Consider the following 21,462-nt stretch of genomic DNA (forward strand, 5'->3'; position numbering starts at 1 on the left):
AACATTTTTTCCCCTAAATTATCCCTGTAGTGAAACATATACACCTTTCAAGTATGTATTTATCTATAGACTAAGGCAGTAAAAATTTCAATGTCAGTCAGGAGGGGGATATAGTGGTATTAAAATATTGATCCTATATATAGATTCTTTGATAATTTAATTATCTCAAGTCATACCCAAAATTGTAGACAATAAACTGTATGTACTTATATTGTTAAAATTTTGAAATGAGAATGATGTGTTACAGAAATTCATGTGAGATTATTAAAAAGTATAAGAAGGAGAAATCAGATAAAATAAAAGAACACTGATTAACTTAATATCTTTAAAGTCAAGGCAACCATGCAACCATTAGAAAATTTCGACACCACACACTTAGCTTAAGACAAACTACATGTACAACAGATTTATTATTATTTGTTTGACATACCCGTAGCCAGGGGGGTTGGGGGGGTTCGGGGGGTTCGGAAGAACCCCACCCCCCCCTTGAAATCAAATAATCACTGTTAAAGTCAACGTTTTGTTCAAATTGTGACTGCTAAAGTCGAGTTCATGGGTCCAACGAACCCCCCCTTGGAAATTCCTGGCTACGGGCCTGTTTGATACCAATTTTCATGGATTTTGTTGGTACAGAACCACAAATATTAAAATGTTGAACAATAAAATAATAATACCCAAAATTGACAACAACACTTCGAATGGTCTGCAATTTATTTGCTATGGTCTACATGTTTCGCCTGCAAGGCAGGCTTCATCAGGACAATTTTTATACAGAAATTAATCCCTGAAGTACTCAAAGTGGTGAAATTTGACGTCGTCATGGTGAGAGAAACAATGAAAAGTGAAAGTAGCAATACAGAGTTATAAATAGATATAAAGATAAATATAAAAAATTAAGAAAATTAAAGTTTGTTTACAATGTAACTTGAGTTCGTTTTACTATTATATGATACATGAAATTGTTCTAAAGGCTTGGTATCTAATTGGACGAACTTCCCATGGTTCCTACCACTTCGCAAGGCTTCTCTTCCAACCTGGCCATTGTTGGAGGTTACTACTTCCTAGCGCGTCGGCAACAATAGGAAGATTATGGTCGCCGCTATGGTAAATAAAATTGTCAAAATTTGCTCCCTTGTTGTAAATTATTAGGTGACTCTATATAATTGTTGGATCGTCTGCAGTAGTTGGTCTGTTTAATGGCATGGTTATGAATTCCTAGCAAGTTCCTTTAAGATCGGCGCCCGTGGTACATTTCTTCTACTATCATTTATATCTGCTATCATTTATAGATGTTAATTAAGGTGGTATCGGACATCTTGGTCATCTTGGTTCAGTTGTTATTTCGTCGTAAGTTTGTAATATTTCTTGGTCCATGTGTATGCTGGTGGCCTGTAGATCGGCGCGTGTAGCAAGGCGGTTCCTTTCGGATGCAGGGGTTCACAAAAATTAATAACAAATTAAACTCCATCTAGTGAACCAACGCCTGTGTGAATCATTTCATTAGAGTCCCTGAAGTGGATACCTTGGTATGCAGGGTTGTCAAATTATGCAAATAAATGCAACATTAAAATAATACCCAAAATTGACAACAACACTTCGAATGGTCTGCAATTTATTTGCTATGGTCTACATGTTTCGCCTGCAAGGCAGGCTTCATCAGGACAATTTTTATACAGAAATTAATCCCTGAAGTACTCAAAGTGGTGAAATTTGACGTCGTCATGGTGAGAGAAACAATGAAAAGTGAAAGTAGCAATACAGAGTTATAAATAGATATAAAGATAAATATAGAAAATTAAGAAAATTTAAGTGGTGAAATTTGACGTCGTCATGGTGAGAGAAACAATGAAAAGTGAAAGTAGCAATACAGAGTTATAAATAGATATAAAGATAAATATAGAAAATTAAGAAAATTTAATTTTCTTAATTTTCTATATTTATCTTTATATCTATTTATAACTCTGTATTGCTACTTTCACTTTTCATTGTTTCTCTCACCATGACGACGTCAAATTTCACCACTTTGAGTACTTCAGGGATTAATTTCTGTATAAAAATTGTCCTGATGAAGCCTGCCTTGCAGGCGAAACATGTAGACCATAGCAAATAAATTGCAGACCATTCGAAGTGTTGTTGTCAATTTTGGGTATTATTTTAATGTTGCATTTATTTGCATAATTTGACAACCCTGCATACCAAGGTATCCACTTCAGGGACTCTAATGAAATGATTCACACAGGCGTTGGTTCACTAGATGGAGTTTAATAAAATAATAAAAACAATATAAATTTTGATATAGGCTTGTATGCAGATGAGCAAACAACCATAAAATCAAATATCTAGGACAATCCACAAAAATTGATACCCACAAAAAAATGTATAACATATTAAAGATGTATAAGCTTGAGTTAAAAACACAAAAGAATATTTAATGTTATTGTTTCTAGTTTCTTTTCTGTTTTTATTGCACTGCACATTTTTATTTCAATGTATTTTTTCAGGCGATGGTGTTATTTATTGGTGCAAAGCATTTTAAATCAGAGTTATTAGGATGTTTTTCTAGTCTTTGTAAAGATCCTAATGTTCAAGTTCGGAAAACTGTATCGGGTGGCTTTCATGAGGTAGGTTACACGTAAGATTATTTATGAAAGTAGTAAAATTCATTATTTACAGAATTGAAAAAGGGAGGTAATAGATAGATGCTATATCTATATAAAACCATTCTCTGTTAATTGAATTTACCCACAGGACCAGTGTGATTTCATTATATTTTCATTATAGCAAAAACTTATGGCCATATTTGGTCAGCAGCTTGATAATGGTTAGTTTGCTACTTCATAGTTTTCTATATGTTAAAAATTGTTTTGTTAGATTTCTCAATTGCTACTGAACAGAATGACTTCAAAATTGGTGTAAAGCAGATCATCAGTGATGATTTGTAAAGTGTTTGTGATTGAAGGATCAGCAGTACAGCTTCTTCCTGATATTGTTTTTAACTTTGATTATAAGCAGGGGTAAGCTAAGCACACAATACATGAAATTTTTGTTTTTGTTTTATTTGTAGGTGTCCAGAGTTTTAGGACAACATGTAGCTGTTTTACAACCAGACTTAATACTTCTATTGAAGGATGAATCTGTAGATGTAAGTACTCATTTTCTTAATGCTTTGAGCAGCTTGATTTCTCTTAAAGTTCATTTCAATCTTTAATGGAGGTTTACTTTTATCAAATTCTTGACAGAATTCTTATGCCATGTGTAGTTGTGCAAGACATTTTATTTTATATTTGAATGAAGATGATTTTCCTATAACAAAACATAGATTTACTCAGAAATAAACAGAAATGGTGGAGATCTCTTTTTAACTGTCAAATTTAACTGGGGGAAAAATAACATTTAGGACATGCTTTCTTTCCTTCAGTGTTTTATATATTTAATAAATTTGTTTTCAAACAAATAAAATTGTAAGGAATTATTTATGATAACTTATGAGTATCATACATTTCATATCCAAAATCTTTTTGTAAAAAATTGTATATATTTGTTTTTTATTTATAGGTATTAAGAGGGGTTATAGCAAATATTCCATGTATATTAGATTGTTTGTCAGGGACTGGTAGTAATCATTCATTGTCAGAATCAAAGGTAATTAATGATATATGTAAGAAATATGGAACTGCAACACAAGTAAATGAAGATAGATGATCATTTTTTATATTTTGTGTAACAAATAACTAAGCATTCATTTGTTTTGGACTTTCAGCCTAATTTGACTTGTTTAATCCAATCATCAACTTGATCATATCAAATCATATCAAAAGCTTTATTTAATATAAAAAAGAAGATGTGGTATCATTGCCAATGAGACAACTATCCACAAAAGACCAAAATGACACAGACATTAACAACTATAGGTCACTGTACGGCCTTCAACAATGAGCAAAGCCCATACCGCATAAAAGGCCCAGATAAGACAATGTAAAACAATTCAAACGAGAAAACTAACGGCATTATTTATGTAAAAAAATGAAGGAAAAACAAATATGTAACACATAAACAAACGACAACCACTGAATTACAGGCTCCTGACTTGGGACAGGCACATACATAAATAATGTGGCGGGGTTAAACATGTTAGCAGGATTCCAACCCTCCCCCTAACCTGGGACAGTGGCACAACAGCACAACATAAGAACGAACTATAAAAATCAGTTGAAAAGGCTTAGCTCATCAGATGGACAAAAATACAAGTGGATTATGTGGTTATGTCACATAACAATAACATAAGCTGAACTAATTTGAATACTAGTTATTATATACATACATGAGTACTAAGCTTAAAGCAACATTAAAGCAGCGAAATAAAACACAGCTATCACAAATTATAAAAAGCTAAGCAAATTAAACACAAAATGTTAATTTCATGTATTATGTATGCATATGTTATATACTTTCAGCTCCATGTACTAAATGATGTGATACTTGCATTACTAAACTCAGAACCTGTCGTATTTACCTCTAATAACTGGAGGTTACAGGAATATCTGATGGATAATTTGTCTTGTCTAATCAAGTGTTGTTCTAGTGATGTACTATACCAAAAAGTCATTCCAGTTGTATATCCTAAAATTAAATCTGCTGTGAGTATTTTATATAGAGAGTTTTGAAAAACTTTTGCAACTTTTGTAGAAGAAACGTTTGTCATGTCATTGATTTGAAATTTCATATGTTGCAAGGTTTTAAAGAAATGTTGTCGCATACTGATGTTACAATTAAAACCAAAATCACAATTGTCATGTCAGGACCTTGTAGAGCTTATGTTCATTCTTATAAAAATCCAAACTTATATGGTATGGGTTTTTATAAGCATGTACATTGCCATAAAATATAACATGAAAACACAATACTTTACAAAAAATTTCATAAAAGATTCAGCAACAAAAATTCAACTGAAAAATTAGCTGCAGAACCGTAGCTCTTAGGTCTTTATGTTATTTTTTGACTATTTGCGGACCTCCGCAAATAGTCAAAAAATAACATAAGGACCTAAGAGCTACGGTTCCGCAGCTACTGAAAAATATGCTTTGGAAAGTTCAGCTATCTCAGCTACTCTTGTGGTACTCATGTTTCTTATGATTTGTGAAAAAAAATAATATATTTATTTGCATTGCATATTTATTTTATTTCATTAATTGATATCTTCTAAAGCAACTCATTCTATTTCAATTTAACTGTATATTTTATTACAGAGAGCTTTGCCTGTTAAACATGCAGCCTGCAGATCTGCCTTGAAAATTATTAGAAAAATTAAAAAATTAACCCAAAGAGAAGAACTTATCCATTGTTTTATAGAAGGTATGTAGCATTTACAATTATTTCATATAAAAGAGGGGATACTGGGTGGCAGAGTGGTCTATGTAGTTACTACTGTAATCACTAGCCAGTCAACACTGAGGTTGTGAGTTCGAACCCCGCTCGTGCGGGTGCACTTGACTCCAATCTTAATTGACTAGGAATGTCAGTTTTCCTATCGAAGGTCGGTGGTTTTCTTCAGGCACTACGGCTTCATCCACCAATAAAAACTGGCCGCCACGAAATAGCCTAAATGTGGTGCTTAAAAGTGGCGTTAAAACACCAAAAATCAAATTAAATCATTTTAAAGAGAAAAAGCATGAAATTGTGTGTGATGAAAAAGATAGATGTTGGGTAAAAGTCAACAACCAATACAGCAACTTCATAACAACAAAATGATACAGGAGACATCTTGAGGTTAAAATACAATTTCATCAATAAACAATAATGTTATTTTTAGAAAAAAGCTTTATTTGATACTAAATATAGAATTCTCAAACCAAAAATCAATACAATTGCAAAAATGAAAATATACTCTTAATTTTCAGAAACTAGAATATTAGCACTTTTCTTGATGAATTTGAAAATGTCACTACAGCTTGTGAATATTCATTGCATCTGAATATGCAAGACTAGCAGTTGAATCAGTATAGTTTTGTGAAGTTTTCTTACAATTTCTGTTATCTGTTGATAGACAATCTGATGAACACTATCATTTTAGGATGTTGACGACCTTAATTACTGGAAATATTAATAAAGATATTCCTGACCATGCTATAAAGAAATGTCACACAATTGTTACACCAAATGCACTTAGTTCATATTAAATATCTGCGCTCTAAAAACCTCAAAAACTTCGGTCAGAATGCCGCTTTGTTTATTGTATCATTAAAACATAAAAATGAAAAATAATAATTTCAAATATTTATATTTCAGATTTCTGCCATGGAAGGAGTTGTCATCATAGGAGTTTATTTGTTGACGTTTGTAAAAATGTGATAGAATTATATTCAAAGACTTTTTTTAAGGAATATTTTTATGAATATGTGTTAGAACTTCAATCAGATAAAGTGCCAAACGTTCGGTTAAAGTTGTGTTCAATACTTCCACAGTTAAAAAAGATTATCAAATTACCTACAGACAGAAATTTACTACAGCAGTTAGAAACTTGTGTACGGAGATTATTATTAAGTGAAAAAGATAGGGACGTATTAGCAGCTATTAAAATTGTAAGTATCTTCTGCTGGCTAGCATTTTTGAAAAAGGTGGATGGTTGTCTTCAAAGCTGGGTTTTGTATCACAATTAAGAAATAAACACTCAGAAATCACCATATGTAGAGAAAACTGGATGTCAGGTGTAACTGTCTTTGCATGATGCTTATAAAGAGTTGCATGTCGTACAAATTCTTGTCAGGCCATTCTTTTTAAAAAAAAAATCCAGCAAAAATCAACTATTGAGTTTGAAGGGGATGAAAAAAAAAGTTTTTGTTTGATACAATTGAGACATCTCCATGAAAACTGCAAATGAAAAGATATAGAAATTACAGTATCTTACAACTCTTCTCAATTTGAACATTATCAAGAGTTTATGAAACAATGTTCAATATTTTATTCAGTATTGTTCATTTACACCCTAAAATCCCTGTTAGGGTTTCATTAATGATAAAAGTTGTTACCTTTTAAATTAGAGTCAAGATTGACCAGTATTGATATGTTGGTTGATGAATATCACTTGTTGCAATTGATGGGAATGCATTTTTTAAAATTAGGATAACTTTAACAAGTTTTGTTTAAATATATTGCTACAATTTTACTACTGTTTATTCAAGTTGTTGATAATTTCTATTTTATTTAACAGGCTGTTGATGAACTAGATAAAATACATGTACAGATGGAACCTGTAAGTATAAACACAAGATTTTTTTATTTTTTGTAGTCAAGGGGAGATAATTTTTTTTTTTTTTTTTGCCTATGGGAAATATTATAGGGTTTTAGCAAATGAAATATTATCTCCCATAAATCTTAAATGGTTTCCAGTTTAGCTTTCTTTTTAATAACAAATATTAAAACAGTGCATATAGTAGAAGGGATTAAAAGAAACGAATATATTAAACACAAATATTAAAATTAGTTTCAAGTCTTAATTTATATGAAATAATTCTATAAACTCCTCAAAAGCTGTTATTGAAATTTTAATTTGCTCATAGAAACCCTTAAACTGTTTCTTTATTTTAAAACATTTAATATAGATGATATTGTACTATTCTATTAGAAATGTATGTTCTTTATAAGATCAAAATGGTCAATAACAGTGAAAAAGTCACAATTATGACAGGAAAAATAATGTGTTTTGAATTAGTCAGTGGATGGAAAAGATTAGAAATAAAGGTTGAAAATATAACATAAAAATATATTATGAAAATTATATAATTTGTATTGTAGTTAACAAAAAGATCCTTTTTTGAACATGATCTTGTGGACCAAGCAAAGGAAGAAGAGGAAAAATTGTTAATAACAAATGTAAGCTTTCCATATATATAGAATCCCCTTGAAAATCCAGGATTAGTTGTATTGGGAGGAACCAAGTATATATATAATTTAGAAGTTGTCAAATCTATTCATGTTATTTCATTTTTTCAGAAGATCATATTTTAGAAAATAAGGAAAACAGTTCAAGTTAACAGTACTGTATTTGTTTACACACTCATATCAATTTGTTGTTTGTTAGTTTAAACATATTTATTTAGAGTGGATTGGGAAACAAGTTTTTCAACTTATATTAATCCCTTTCCACTTGGCGGGTGCGAGTGCTGCCTTGTAGCAGAAATTAGCCTGCTCTTTTTCGAAATCTACAAGGGTGTCTTTAACGTGCAAGAGATATGGCTCTCTCTTAACACGGGTCAGCCATTTATCGTCCCCTTCCGACGGACCATCATCGTTTCCTCAAGACCATACTTGCAAATGGTGTCAAGGGAGAACCGAAAATTAAGTCCCTGAAATTTTCATCCCAGACTGGAATTGAACCAGGAACCTTTGTGTTAGTAGTCCAATGCACTAACCACTACACCACAGCTCTCGACTTGTTGTTTGTTATCACTTGTGTTTCCAGACTTTATTTTGCATTGTTTATCTTTATAGGAAGAGAAAGAAATAAAGAAGGAGGAAGAGGCAGCAGAAAAACAAAAATCAAAGGGAGATAAAAAGGGTACTCCTTCTGCAAAGAAATCAGAAAATGGAGGAAGCAAGATACCAGCCCCTAAAAAGGGTAAAGTTCACTTTTCTGTTTAAATAGTAGTGTCTTATAATTGGGATACAGGTGATTAATGTTTTGAATTTTATCAAGCTATTTTAACTCATTTGGATTTTGGTTCTCAGACAAAAAGGAGACAACTCTGTATTTTTTGTTATTTTTATGAAATGTAAACTTTTAAGATGGTAAACTCAAGTTTAGAAATTTTATTTGCTTTTTGATAGAATTGCAAATCATTTAAATTTATAAACCTCAAGTTCACTTTGGAGGTATCTCAATTTTTTTCAACAGTCCTTACAATCTGAGAACTGATTCTTAATAGGCTTGTAAACATTTTATTGGAAGGGGAGATAAATTGATTTTTTTACTTAATATTTAGATTGTTGCTATTTTAATATAATAACATAAATATTCCGTGATATTTTGCAAAATATTATTTTGATTAACACATTGTGAAGATTATTGCAAAATTGTATTCAGTATAACTTAGGTTATTTTGATAGAGAGAATTGTCGAACTATAAGGCCTGGCATATTGGTGAGAATGCTCCAGATATGAAACATTTCTGATAACAAAATGTCAAATTTTAGGTATAAAAGCAACCAGCACAACATCAAGTTCCAGTGGTTCATCAACTCAAGTTTCCTCAAAAGGTCAGAATGATACTCATTATTCACAATGCAGTGGTTGGCACATTTAGTAGTCTTTGGAATTCAATTTCCCCCTTATTTAACAGATAACAGGCTATTATTTGAACTTGGAATTTTTTTTAATTATGGAATTTGCATAATTTCTTGTGCTTGAAATTTTTAATAGATTCCATGTTTATTTGGTATTATAATGTTTTGAGCTGTTCATAACACTTTCCATACAATGTATTTTGTATAGATAGTGTTGTGCGCGGCACAGTACATTCTATTGAAAATGTACTTTCTTCTTTCTAATAGAAAGTGTTGTGCACAGCACAGAACATTAAAGTATAGAATTTATTGAAAAAATTTCAAACCAAGAAATTATGTAAATTCCATAATTGATAATAATTCCATGTTCAAATAATAGCCTGTTCAGATATATTCTCAGGAAATAAGATATACATATTCAACTTTTTACCAGTTATTTGCTATTTAATTTAGTAACAGTTACTTGTTTTTGTTCAGTGATTTAGTTTAAAATCTGTACTACATGTACTCAAAATACTATTCATATTTCTTTCCCTGGCTATGTTAAATTGATAAGCCATTTAATACATAAGAAGCCACACAACTGGTCACCTGATTTCTTGATAAATGGTTAATTCTGTTTCAATTGTTACAAAGGCTGAAAAGAAATTATAACTGTTGAAATTAAAACCTTTTACATGAAAACTTTGTAAATCTCAGGTTTAGCTACAGGAGTAATTTTGTTGCAACAGAAAACAGGAGCTTAAGAGCTTTTGTAACAAATGATACATAGAATTGATAACTTGTAACAAATACTTTAGCATAATAGTTGCCTCAACTGTAAATAAAGTCCTAAATAAAGTAAAAAACAAAAGTTTTAATTTCTTTTTAACAGATCGTGCATGTGTGACTTCTAAGTTTTTGTATCCAACCTATTTACTAGGAGGTAACCCTTCTATGATTATAAATCGTAATACCAGGCAAATAAACAAGATGGCTTTATAGTGATTAGATTTCAGATAACATTGTTACACCCAAACTTATTCAGGTGTTAACAGGTTTCACTGCAACTGGTTATTTTTTTCAAGGATTTTGTTCAATTTGAATTTTGTAAAGAGCTATACAAATCTCATGTAAAAACTGCTTCCATCAAACGACTTATGTTAGACATGAAGATGTTCTACCTGAGCCTTTTTGGCTTCAGCACTGGATATTTAAACAGCTCTTAAAAATAAATTTAAAATAGGACGGTTGCAAGAAAATTAGTGAACAGCTGTTTAAGTTTGGTTATAAAACTTATTATTTAGTGTGTACTCTTTTAGAATACTAATTAATAATACAAAACATATTTTCTTTAGATACATCCAAAACCCATTTATCAAAATCAAAATCCAGTAATTCCTTGTCACAAATACCCAGACTAGGTAAGGTAAAGCATGGTACATACATCCCAGACAAATTTAATTTGCATGGTCTCTTTTTAATCATCTTATGAATTCTTAGTTTACTTTAGAATCATATTTTACAAGAGTGACTTCCCTTTTTGATGAGTAAGTACTGGTTCCTTGCAGTTAAAAGCTACTGTTAGAAAAGTTAATGATAATTTATTATTTACTTGATATTCTGAAGTTTGATAAAGAATGGATTCCATCCTGAAGTTTAAAAGTTCGTCAGATTTAAAAAAATATACAAAAATATGTTTATAATGCAAATTTAAGGCTCATCTACCATAGTGAACCGGTTATACTTGTCAGGAAGGGTATCTTGTATCAAAAATTTTAGAATTAGGATTCAGAAAAAATTGGTTATTAAAAAGAGGTATAAATCCATTGATGTTGTCCAGTGTCAAGTATGAATGTATTTCAATAAAACCAGAACATATTGAAGGTTTGTTGTTAGCTGTTGTACAGTTGCTTTCCTGTTCATGTAAATTATAGCAAATAAGTGTAATTTTTTGCTACACACATTTATAGATATATTTTTATATGTTTCAATTTGATGTTCCAGGTACCTAAATATCTTTCTTTTGTGATGCAGAAATTTTTGCATTAAGTATTTGCATTACCACTTTGAAAGGATATTATCAAGGACCTATTCCCAATGAGATTTTTTTTTTAAAAATCAGTCCAGATTGTCAAAATTGACAAATTTCAAGAAACATTTTTATGCTAGAATTTTATTAGTACATAATTTTTTTTCCAAGTTGACTGGAGGTCTGTAATTTACTAATACTCTTTACTTATCCTTGTCAAGCCGCCTTGTAACAAAATTTAGATGACCTGTTGGAAATATTTCTTGTACTGGTTTGTTCCTAAAAGGAAGTAATTTCAGCAAAAAACACTTTTTAAACTAGAGTTCAAATTAAGGCATGATATTTTAATGTTTGTGTATTTTTTGATAGATTTTGAAAATAATATTTATTTTTGTGTCAGTTTTAACAATATGAGTGTAAATCATCCTTTTTATGTTTTTGAGTAATACTAGCTCTGCATGACCTTTTTATATGAGTTTGAAATTTTAAATAATAATTTTTTTTATAAGATTGTTGATTTTTCTATGGATTAATAAAGAATGAAATATTAAAAGTGTGAAAATATGGCTTCAAATTCCAATTATAAGGGAAATGTAACTTTAAGAAGTTAATTACATTTACACATAGATATTTTATATGAACTTTTTAAATATTTTTTCTTGTCAATCTCTTCTTTTTGTCATAAGTTATCCTGTTAAGTACAGGAAATGCAGACTGTTGAATAAGGAAGAGAATATAAATATTTTTTTGATAAAGTATGCAAAATGCCTAGTTCATACATAATGCCTTTGAATTTGTACAGAGTTCTGGTGTGTTATTTTATATTTTGCAAGCATTAAATGTTTATCATTCATTATAAGTATTGTACATAAATAAATTAAATGTTGTAGCATGTCACAAATATTTGAAATACTTTATTTTGTTTAAATTTATATCATGACATTAAGAAAACAAGTTATATGTTTTTCTCCATTTACTTTTCAGAACTCCAAAAACTTTCTTTGACCCTTCTGTCTCATTCTATAAATAGCCAGTGATAAAATTATGTGTCTTAAGGTGGTACCCAACACTTTATCTAATGTTAATTTGGCTTGTTTAATTTTCTTGAAATTAAGACAAAGTATTTACTTTGACCTTTTGACAAAAATTAAATAATTTAAAAAAATTTGAACCAACCATTCTATCAGAAAAATTACACTGGCTATATAGCAGTTTGACTAACACTTATTTTGATCATTGAGAAGCTTAATATTCCCTTAACAACACAATGTAATTAAAACGTTTAGATGATTTTACAGAGTTATCTCCCTGTAGTGTTAGGTACCACCTTAATTTCAATCATAAAACATTGGTTTGTTCATTACTTTAAATTCAAAATTTATGAAATCAGACTTGAAGTCGAAAGTTTCAATTTGGTATTGTGAAAGGTAAAAAATGTTTACATTTTATAACATGAATTTTCTCTTTTTTTGTCTGTTTTTTTTAACCATTGAAAGTACTGACATATGTTATTCTGTAGCATGAAATATTTCACATTAATTATCAAATGAGAATATTTGTATTTCTGTTCCAAAGGAGTTAAAACAACTATGAACTTCACAAAAGATGTAAATACAATAAAGAAGACTGTAGGTTCTCCTAAACTATCAAGGCTACCGAGATATAGTTCTACTCCAGACCTCAACAATGGGTTGATGGGGAAAACATCACCACTGATACCCAAAAAGATGTATAATAAAAACAAAGTGAATGAAGACAATGGCCTAAAAAAACTCAGGAGATATTCTAATATTGAAATAGACAATAAGAAAATAGAGAATAGTAAACCAGTAAACCGGTCTAAGCTACCTCATTTCTCATGGAATAAGTACGCCAGTGATGGAAGGCAGTCCCCTCATCCTCAGAGGGCATTTCTCTCCAGTGATGGACGATCATCACCACATCCAGGCATGATCAAGGCCCATGACCACAGTGGTGAGAAGTTTGAAGGAATGTTCGGTGTATAGTGGCTTAGCAAGGCATGAAATAATGACATGGAAAAAGCTGACCATTTCTGATTTTCTTTTTTTCTCTGACATGAGGAATGCATTAAGAAAGCTCAACATTTCTTTCTCTTTCGTTATTTTTTTTTTTTTGGAATGCATATTATATTAAGAAAGCTCAATGTTTTTCTATCTTTTGTTATGTTTTTAGAATGGATAAGTTATTGAGAAAGCTCTATATTTCTCTCTGTTTAGTTGTGTTTCTGCAATGAATAATGCATTATTTTGAGTATAGATATTGAATAACATTGCTTTACATCTATAATATATTTATTTTATAGGCAGTATGGTGGCATGAACCTTCAATTTTCTTTATTACTCCGGATAGAATATATTCTTTAACATGTCCATTGAAATGCTTTAACATACATTTAGTTTCATAATTGACTTTTATTTTAATATTAAGAGATGGCTTTGTATTTGATAACATCATTGTTTGAACAATGTTACTGTGCCTAACCGATCACCTTTGGGGTATTATAATACCTACAGTGTTACCTGGATAAAAAATTGTCAACACAATTTGTCCATTTAAACTGTACAATAGGTTTTGTGAGAGATTATCAATAGGTGGTCATTTAACTACCTGTAGATTTTACCTGGTTGTTTTTTGCCCTAAATTTTTTTTTCAGGTAGTTAAATGACCACCTATTGATAATCTTTAAATGGACAAATTGTGTTGACAATTTTTTATCCAGGTAACACTGTAGGTATTATAATACCCCAAAGGTGATCAGTTAGGCACAGTAATTCTTTTTAAAAAGATTTAAAAAAGTACAGTATTTAGATTTTTACATTTGAGCAAGGCTACTCATTATCCATTGTGAATTAGCCTATCTATTTTAGTTATTGATTTTCTATTGCACCCTGGCTTTATGACTGGGGATATATAAAGATTGTTGGGTCTTTGTTCGTTTGTCCTTTAATTTGATGGGGTCTGTCTACACTATGTACATCTGCTACACCCTATTGTTGGCTGGACAATGAAACTTAGAAAGAATCTCCCAAACAAAAAGTTTGCACCGCAAAGATTATTTTTAAGGGATTTCCAAAAACAAAATATTGTCAATATTATCTATACAAATATATATATATATATATATATGAGACAGTATGTGGGTGTATTTTTAATGCAATCTTTTTTTCCAGTTTTTGCCGTTTATGTATGTGTATTTTCTGCAAGTGATAAGGAATATTTATTTGAAATACAGGTGTTATGACATTTATTATATACATTAATCATATCTAAGTGTCCTAAATGAGTATGTAGTTTGTTTTATGATTAAGTTGGTTTTTTTTTTACAGAGAACTGTTTAAACTAGATGCATGCTCATTATTAAAAAAAAAAAATGACACTATTTTATGAAGCATTGCCTTGTAAAAGAATAGTTAGATATTGAAAAATAAATTTATATTGTTTGAATATTTCATCCCTGTACATATATGTCACGTTTATCAACTAAAAGATTTTTTTTATCTCACTTCAACAAATGTATTTATATGTTTGACTGATCTTTTTTGACGTATTCAAATAAGACAATACCTCTTTGATGAGGAACATTTACAGGTTGAAAATGAATTTATACAAATTGAATGTCTTTTTATGGTTTTGTTTTTATATTTTGCAGCCTCAGGGAGTAAATTAAGCAGTAGTTCAAAGACCAAACCTCCCAGCAGTGCTGGAACTACGTAAGTTTATATCTTCTCTGCTACAGATTTTTATGTGTGAAAATATTGTAATTCCTTTCAACTTTCCTTCAATGTTCTAAACAATCTGATTCAAACACAGATCCCATGTCCAAGTTTTGCTTACAAGGTTCTGACAACACTTCTTTCTGGTTATTGAACTGAATATTCATGAAATATTTGCCACTGGATGTTATGCAATTAGCAATCAATCAATCAATCTGTAATTCATCATTTCAGAATCTAAAGGGGGTCTCATTGGGGGGTCCCGATCCCGGATCCCGCTTACTGTTTTGTCAGATTTCCATATCCCGCTTACACTATCTACGTAAGCAATTCTCATTTTTTTGTCATTTCCCGGATCCCACAAGACCTCATTTCCCGTTTTCACAACACAATAATTTGACTTTCACGTGTTACGCTTACAAAAAATCGACAATCCCGAGTCATGCTTAGACCCCAATGAGACCCACTCTAAAGGACCATGGTTAATCTCCTTGTTTGTACACCAAAATAAAAAATAAAAATAAAAATTACTTTACATCATTGGTTCCATTTTCATTCCATTTTAAATCAATCACAAAGTTTTGGTGTACGATTTTGAAAATATTACCCAGCATGCATTAGATTCTGAAACGGCAAATTATCACATCTGCCAAAGAAATTTCTGCCTCCAAATTTTAATGGGTATCGTAACGACAGGATTGGAGGAACCTGATTGGTGTTTAAGCAGGAAGTAGAAGTGAGGGCTGGCAGATCTTTGGTAGCGAAACTTGGACAAAGAATCTGTATTTCGATCACATTGTTTTCTTATAAAGTAAATGTATATTTCCAATAATTTTTCAATCTTTTTTTAATCATTTTAAATATACTTAAATTTCAATTCATTTTGTATACTTTTCTGCATATTCTTGTAATATAGATTCTTTTTAAATTTAGTTTTAACAATATCTATATATATACTTGATGTTTTCTATGTTAATGTAACTTAATATACTTGCTGTTGTTTGCTGGTGATGGATGTCATTATTGTGAATCTTTCCTTAGTTTCTGTCAGTGTTTGAAATAATATAAAAGCAGCCAGACTATCAGAAATTAACAGACAACTTTTTTTCAAATTTTCAAAAGTTGTGGGGGTCCCTGTGTCTGAGAAGTCTTAGCAGTTCATCGACTGTATCACTATTTAGTCAACGCTGAGATCAAATGGAGATTATGAGATCAAACCCTGCAAAAAGCAGGTGTGTTTACTCCAGTCTTGCAGAAGGTCATGGTTCTTTACAGGCTCCCCACAAATTCCAACTTCCTCAGACAAAGTAGACCTTTAATAGATGGATTTGTCTCTCTTTTAGGTTGCTTTTGGTCATAAAGCACCCATTTTGTTCATGTAGTTATCATATTTGGCGCTAAAAATTTTGTGATTAGTGTTTATGAGAACATGAGAAAAATGCATACCAAAGTGTTGTCTCTTTTCTATTCTCTAAACAATGATTTGTATAAATTTTGCCGAAAATTTCCAAAACAATAATTTCTTTACTTGATATTTAGTAATATAAACAGGCTGGTATTTCAAACACTGTTTACTGTATGCTAGTGTGTGTGTGTATTTTTGTAGTAGACGGGCTTCAGAAGGAGGTAATACAGTAACCCAGAGAAGAGGGTCTATGAGTAGTGCTAGTAGTACTGGCAGTACAGGTACGTTCTATCTTTACTTTTTGAAATCAATGTTGCAGAGAGAGCAAACAAATGTGGAGCCTCTTTGTTTGGAAAGGCTGAGCTTATTGTATAATATGAAATTTGCTTCACTACTCTGACGCTCATGGATGACATCTAATGCAACATTTTGGAACCTACCATATTCATTTTTGGCCACCTGTCTAATCTGCCTAACTCTAAGTTGCATTGGTCCTTAGAGATTTAATTGAGTTTCTTGTTTATGAAAGTAACGTTTTTTATTTAATACTTTTTCAATGGTATCAATTTCACTTATAATTTCTATACAAGAAATAAATAAAATTAATACACTGAAGAAAAAAAAATCTGCTTTTACAGTATCCAGTCATCTCAAGATTGGATGATGGACCTTTCATTGTGACTTTTATTGCTTTTATTAATTAGTTGCTTCATTACTCTTCAGTTTACATTAACATTAATAATTAATGGATATTTTTGGTAAATTGCATTGTTAGTCATAAGATGGTAAAACATGCTAATAGATATTGTTGTTTTTGGCTAACTATATCATGTATATTTAGTTACTATAAAAATTTTGATTTTCAAAGGTTGCTTTAGTCAAAACAGAAAATACTTTTAAAAGATTATACAATGTTTTCATATGGTATGTTTTTAATGAGTTTTAAATGAATAATTGAAAGTCAAATTGATTGTAAATGAAAGCTTACAAAAACTTCAAACATTCTTAATTTTGTGCATTTTATCTATAGAATGTCAGCTAAGAAACAAGTAAGATTTGCTGTTTCTTTTTCAGTGCTAAAAAAACACTGCTTTTGATTTGTGAATTTTGCACTTCTGAGAATATCATACATGCATCAAAAGCTTTTGTGGGATTTGGTTTCAGGCACAATTGCATTTTAACACCCTAATTATGTGCGAAAAGTATCTGAAATAAAAAAAAATATAAAGTAGACATGTATGCACTATTTAGAAACAAAATAATTGAAGATAGCTTAACTGTTAAAAAATGTTAGATCCAATTTTAAAATTAAAAAGTTTGCTTTTTGTTCTCCTCCTTTTCACCGTGTATTTTTGTCACGCTTTTCTCAAAAAACTGTGGAACTGAATGACTTCATATTTGGTCAGCAGCTCAACAATGAGAAATTGCAATGTGTGTGGTTTTCAGATCTGTCAGACACTTTCTCTCTGTTTCCATACTTTGAGTTAAAAGTGAGGTTATTCTTAGCACGACAACACATGCATTCTTGGTGTTAAACTGTAAGCAGCCATAAGGGAACCAATGGATCTTAAGAATTATAAATTGACCAACTATTTATAAGGAACTCTTAAACAGTCATATTGATAGGACAACTCCGATAAATTATATAAATGACTTGTTGTGCCAAGGCTGATACGATCATTTTGAATTAATGAATGTTATTATACGACCGCAAAATTTGAAAAATTTTTCGTCGTATATTGCTATCACGTTGGCGTCTGCGTCGTCGTCGTCGTCCGGCGTCCGAATACTTTTAGTTTTCGCACTCTAACTTTAGTAAAAGTGAATGGAAATCTATGAAATTTTAACACAAGGTTTATGACCACAAAAGGAAGGTTGGTATTGATTTTGGGAGTTTTGGTCCCAACATTTTAGGAATTAGGGGCCAAAAAGGGCCCAAATAAGCATTTTCTTGGTTTTCGCACTATAACTTTAGTTTAAGTTAATAGAAATCTATGAAATTTTGACACAAGGTTTATGACCAGAAAAGAACGGTTGGGATTGATTTTGGGAGTTTTGGTTTCAACAGTTTAGGAATTAGGGGCCAAAAAAGGGCCCAAATAAGCATTATTCTTGGTTTTCGCACAATAACTTTAGTTTAAGTAAATAGAAATCAATGAAATTTAAACACAATGTTAATGACTACAAAAGGAAGGTTGGTATTGATTTTGGGAGTTTAGGTCCCAACAGTTTAGGAATTAGGGGCCAAAAAGGGACCCAAATAAGCATTTTTCTTGGTTTTCGCACCATAACGTTAGTATAAGTAAATAGAAATCTATGAAATTTAAACACAAGGTTTATGACCATAAAAGGAAGGTTGGTATTGATTTTGGGAGTTTTTGGTCCCAACAGAATAAGGGGCCCAAAGGGTCCAAAATTAAACTTTGTTTGATTTCATCAAAATTGAATAATTGGGGTTCTTTGATATGCCGAATCTAACTATGTATGTAGATTCTTAATTTTTGGTCCCGTTTTCAAATTGGTCTACATTAAGGTCCACAGGGTCCAAAATTAAACTTAGTTTGATTTTAACAAAAATTGAATCCTTGGGGTTCTTTGATATGCTGAATTTAAAAATGTACTTAGATTTTTAATTATTGGCCTAGTTTTCAAGTTGGTCCAAATGGGGGTCCAAAATTAAACTTTGTTTGATTTCATCAAAAATTGAATAAATGGGTTCTTTGATATGCCAAATCTAACTGTGTATGTAGATTCTTATTTTTTGGTCCAGTTTTCAAATTGGTCTACATTAAGGTCCAAAGGGTCCAAAATTAAACTAAGTTTGATTTTAACAAAAATTAAATTCTTGGGCTTATTTGATATGCTTTATCTAAATATGTACTTTGATTTTTGATTATGGGCCCAGTTTTCAAGTTGGTCCAAATCAGGATTCCATATCAAGTATTGTGCAATAGCAAGAAATTTTCAATTGCACAGTATTGCACAATAGCAAGAAATATCTAATTGCACAATATTGTGCAATAGCAATTAATTTTCAATTGGAGTTATCTTTCTTTGTATAGAATAGTAGTTGATAATATATGTTGGAAATTTGCCAGACATGACTATGATGTCATTTTCTATTTTTATTTGCCAATAACTTTATGTAAATAACTACATTGGAAATTTGCCAATATAAAATGTTGCTGATGAAGCTTTTATTCCTTATCTTATCTAAAATGTTTTTAGATAATGTATGTTGGACATTTGCCAGACATGACTATGATGTCATTTTCTATTTTTATTTGCCAATAACTTTATGTAAATAACTTCATTGGAAATTTGCCAATATAAAATGTTGTGGATGAAGTTTTTTTTATTGTTTTATACAATAAACAATGTATATTCACTTTTACTACCAACCAATCTTTACCATTCAGTGATAACAAGCACTTTATTTTACATTTTAATATTTTATGATGTATTTAAAAGAGTAGTTATTGTTGCAAACTCCATTAGAAATTTGAATTGATATCAGTTTTGGAAAAAGGGAAACGGGGATGTGAAAAAAAAGGGGGGGGGGGTTTAAATTTTTCTCATTTCAGATTTCATAAATAAAAAGAAAATTTCTTCAAACATTTTTTTGAGAGGATTAATATTCAACAGCATAGTGAATTGCTCAAAGGCAAAAAAAAAAAAAGTTCATTAGACCACATTCATTCTGTGTCAGAAACCTATGCTGTGTCAACTATTTAATTTTAGATTTAAAAAGTTTGAAGAAGAAATCTTTAATTGATTTGTAAAATCTTGACATTTGTTTTGTGTAAAAAAAAACCATGTAATGTCAAAAATTTGATCACAATCCAAATTCAGAGCTGTATCACGCTTGAATGTTTTGTCCATACTTGCCCCAACTGTTCAGGGTTCGACCTCTGCGGTCGTATAAAGCTGCGCCCTGCGGAGCACCTGGTATTGAATTCACTTGATTTTTTTTTTTTTTTTTTCTATATTTTTGTTGTAATTTAAATGCTTTTACTATTAATATTCTTTTTCACTGGGTTGCCATTCTTTTTTTTTCTGTTAAAAATCAACATTTTATTGTTCTTCAAAATAAATTTATATTTTTCAGAATCAGCAACAGTCAAGTCAAAAGGAAGTAATGGTCTACTAACAGTTCCTAGTACAAAAGTGTAGGTATTCTTGTCAATTCTAGTTATGGTATTGTGTTGTCATAATAAGTAAAACATTTCTAAAGTTTATTATACAACAGCAAAAACAATTTTGGGATCGTATAATGGTATGATGTCTGCGTCGTCTGTGTTGTTGTCCGAAGACACATTTGGTTTCCTGGCAATAACTTAAGTTTAAGTAAATTGATCTCTAAGAAAATTAATAACAAAGTTCAATACCAAAAAAGGAAGGTTGGGATTGATGTTTAAGAATTAGGGGCCCAAAAGGGGCCAAAAACAAGCATTTTTCTACTTTTAGGATAATAACTTGTGTATAAGTATTTAAATTGCTCTGAAATTGTACCACAATGTTTAATACCACAAGTAGAAGGTTTTGAGTTATTTTGGGGTTATGGTGCCAACAGTTTAGGAATTAGGGGCCAAAAGGGACCAAAAACAAGCATTTTTGTAGTTTCTGGACAATAACTTGTGTGTAAGTGTATGGGTCTCTCTGACATTGTACTACAAGGTTCCATACTACAAAGGAAAGACTGGGATTGAGTGTGGGGGTAATAGCTCCAAGGGGGATTCAAAATGTTTGGGGGTTTCCAATTTTTAAGTGGTTCACATTTTTATCAATTTTTTTCAAATTTCAAATTTTTGAAAAGTTTCAAGAAATCTTTAATTGCATAGTATTGCGCAATAGATTTGTAAGATCTTGACATTTATTTTGTGTCAGAAACCTATACTATGTCAAAAATTTGATCACAATCCAAATTCAGACAGTATCAAGCTTGAATATTGTATCCAAATTTTCCCCAACTGTTCAGGGTTCAACATCTGCAGTCTTATCAGGCTACACTTAGCGGAGCATTTTATTCTAGA

At 30.8% G+C, this 21,462-nt stretch overlaps 1 protein-coding gene across 10 annotated transcripts in view; it reads left to right on the plus strand.

Moving 5' to 3' along the window:
* Positions 1 to 21,462, plus strand: part of LOC143069068 (serine/threonine-protein phosphatase 4 regulatory subunit 4-like) — a 62,979-nt gene that overhangs the window by 35,688 nt on the left and 5,829 nt on the right. For 2 of the 10 annotated variants that reach the window (XM_076243500.1, XM_076243499.1), the window contains 15 exons: positions 2,502 to 2,621; positions 3,065 to 3,142; positions 3,556 to 3,642; positions 4,455 to 4,637; positions 5,247 to 5,352; positions 6,286 to 6,578; positions 7,208 to 7,249; positions 7,792 to 7,869; positions 8,488 to 8,614; positions 9,190 to 9,252; positions 10,617 to 10,682; positions 12,866 to 13,264; positions 14,961 to 15,021; positions 16,631 to 16,710; positions 20,538 to 20,598. In XM_076243500.1, coding sequence (XP_076099615.1) covers positions 2,502 to 2,621; positions 3,065 to 3,142; positions 3,556 to 3,642; positions 4,455 to 4,637; positions 5,247 to 5,352; positions 6,286 to 6,578; positions 7,208 to 7,249; positions 7,792 to 7,869; positions 8,488 to 8,614; positions 9,190 to 9,252; positions 10,617 to 10,682; positions 12,866 to 13,264; positions 14,961 to 15,021; positions 16,631 to 16,710; positions 20,538 to 20,598 — 1,844 coding nt within the window. Of the gene's footprint in view, positions 1 to 2,501; positions 2,622 to 3,064; positions 3,143 to 3,555; positions 3,643 to 4,454; positions 4,638 to 5,246; positions 5,353 to 6,285; positions 6,579 to 7,207; positions 7,250 to 7,791; positions 7,870 to 8,487; positions 8,615 to 9,189; positions 9,253 to 10,616; positions 10,683 to 12,865; positions 13,265 to 14,960; positions 15,022 to 16,630; positions 16,711 to 17,459; positions 17,479 to 20,537; positions 20,599 to 21,462 lie in introns of all 10 variants that reach the window. The other 8 variants (XM_076243502.1, XM_076243504.1, XM_076243503.1 and 5 more) reach the window with 8 other exon arrangements.

This window comes from Mytilus galloprovincialis, chromosome 3 (genome assembly GCF_965363235.1).
Source record: "Mytilus galloprovincialis chromosome 3, xbMytGall1.hap1.1, whole genome shotgun sequence".
NCBI lineage: Eukaryota > Metazoa > Mollusca > Bivalvia > Mytilida > Mytilidae > Mytilus > Mytilus galloprovincialis.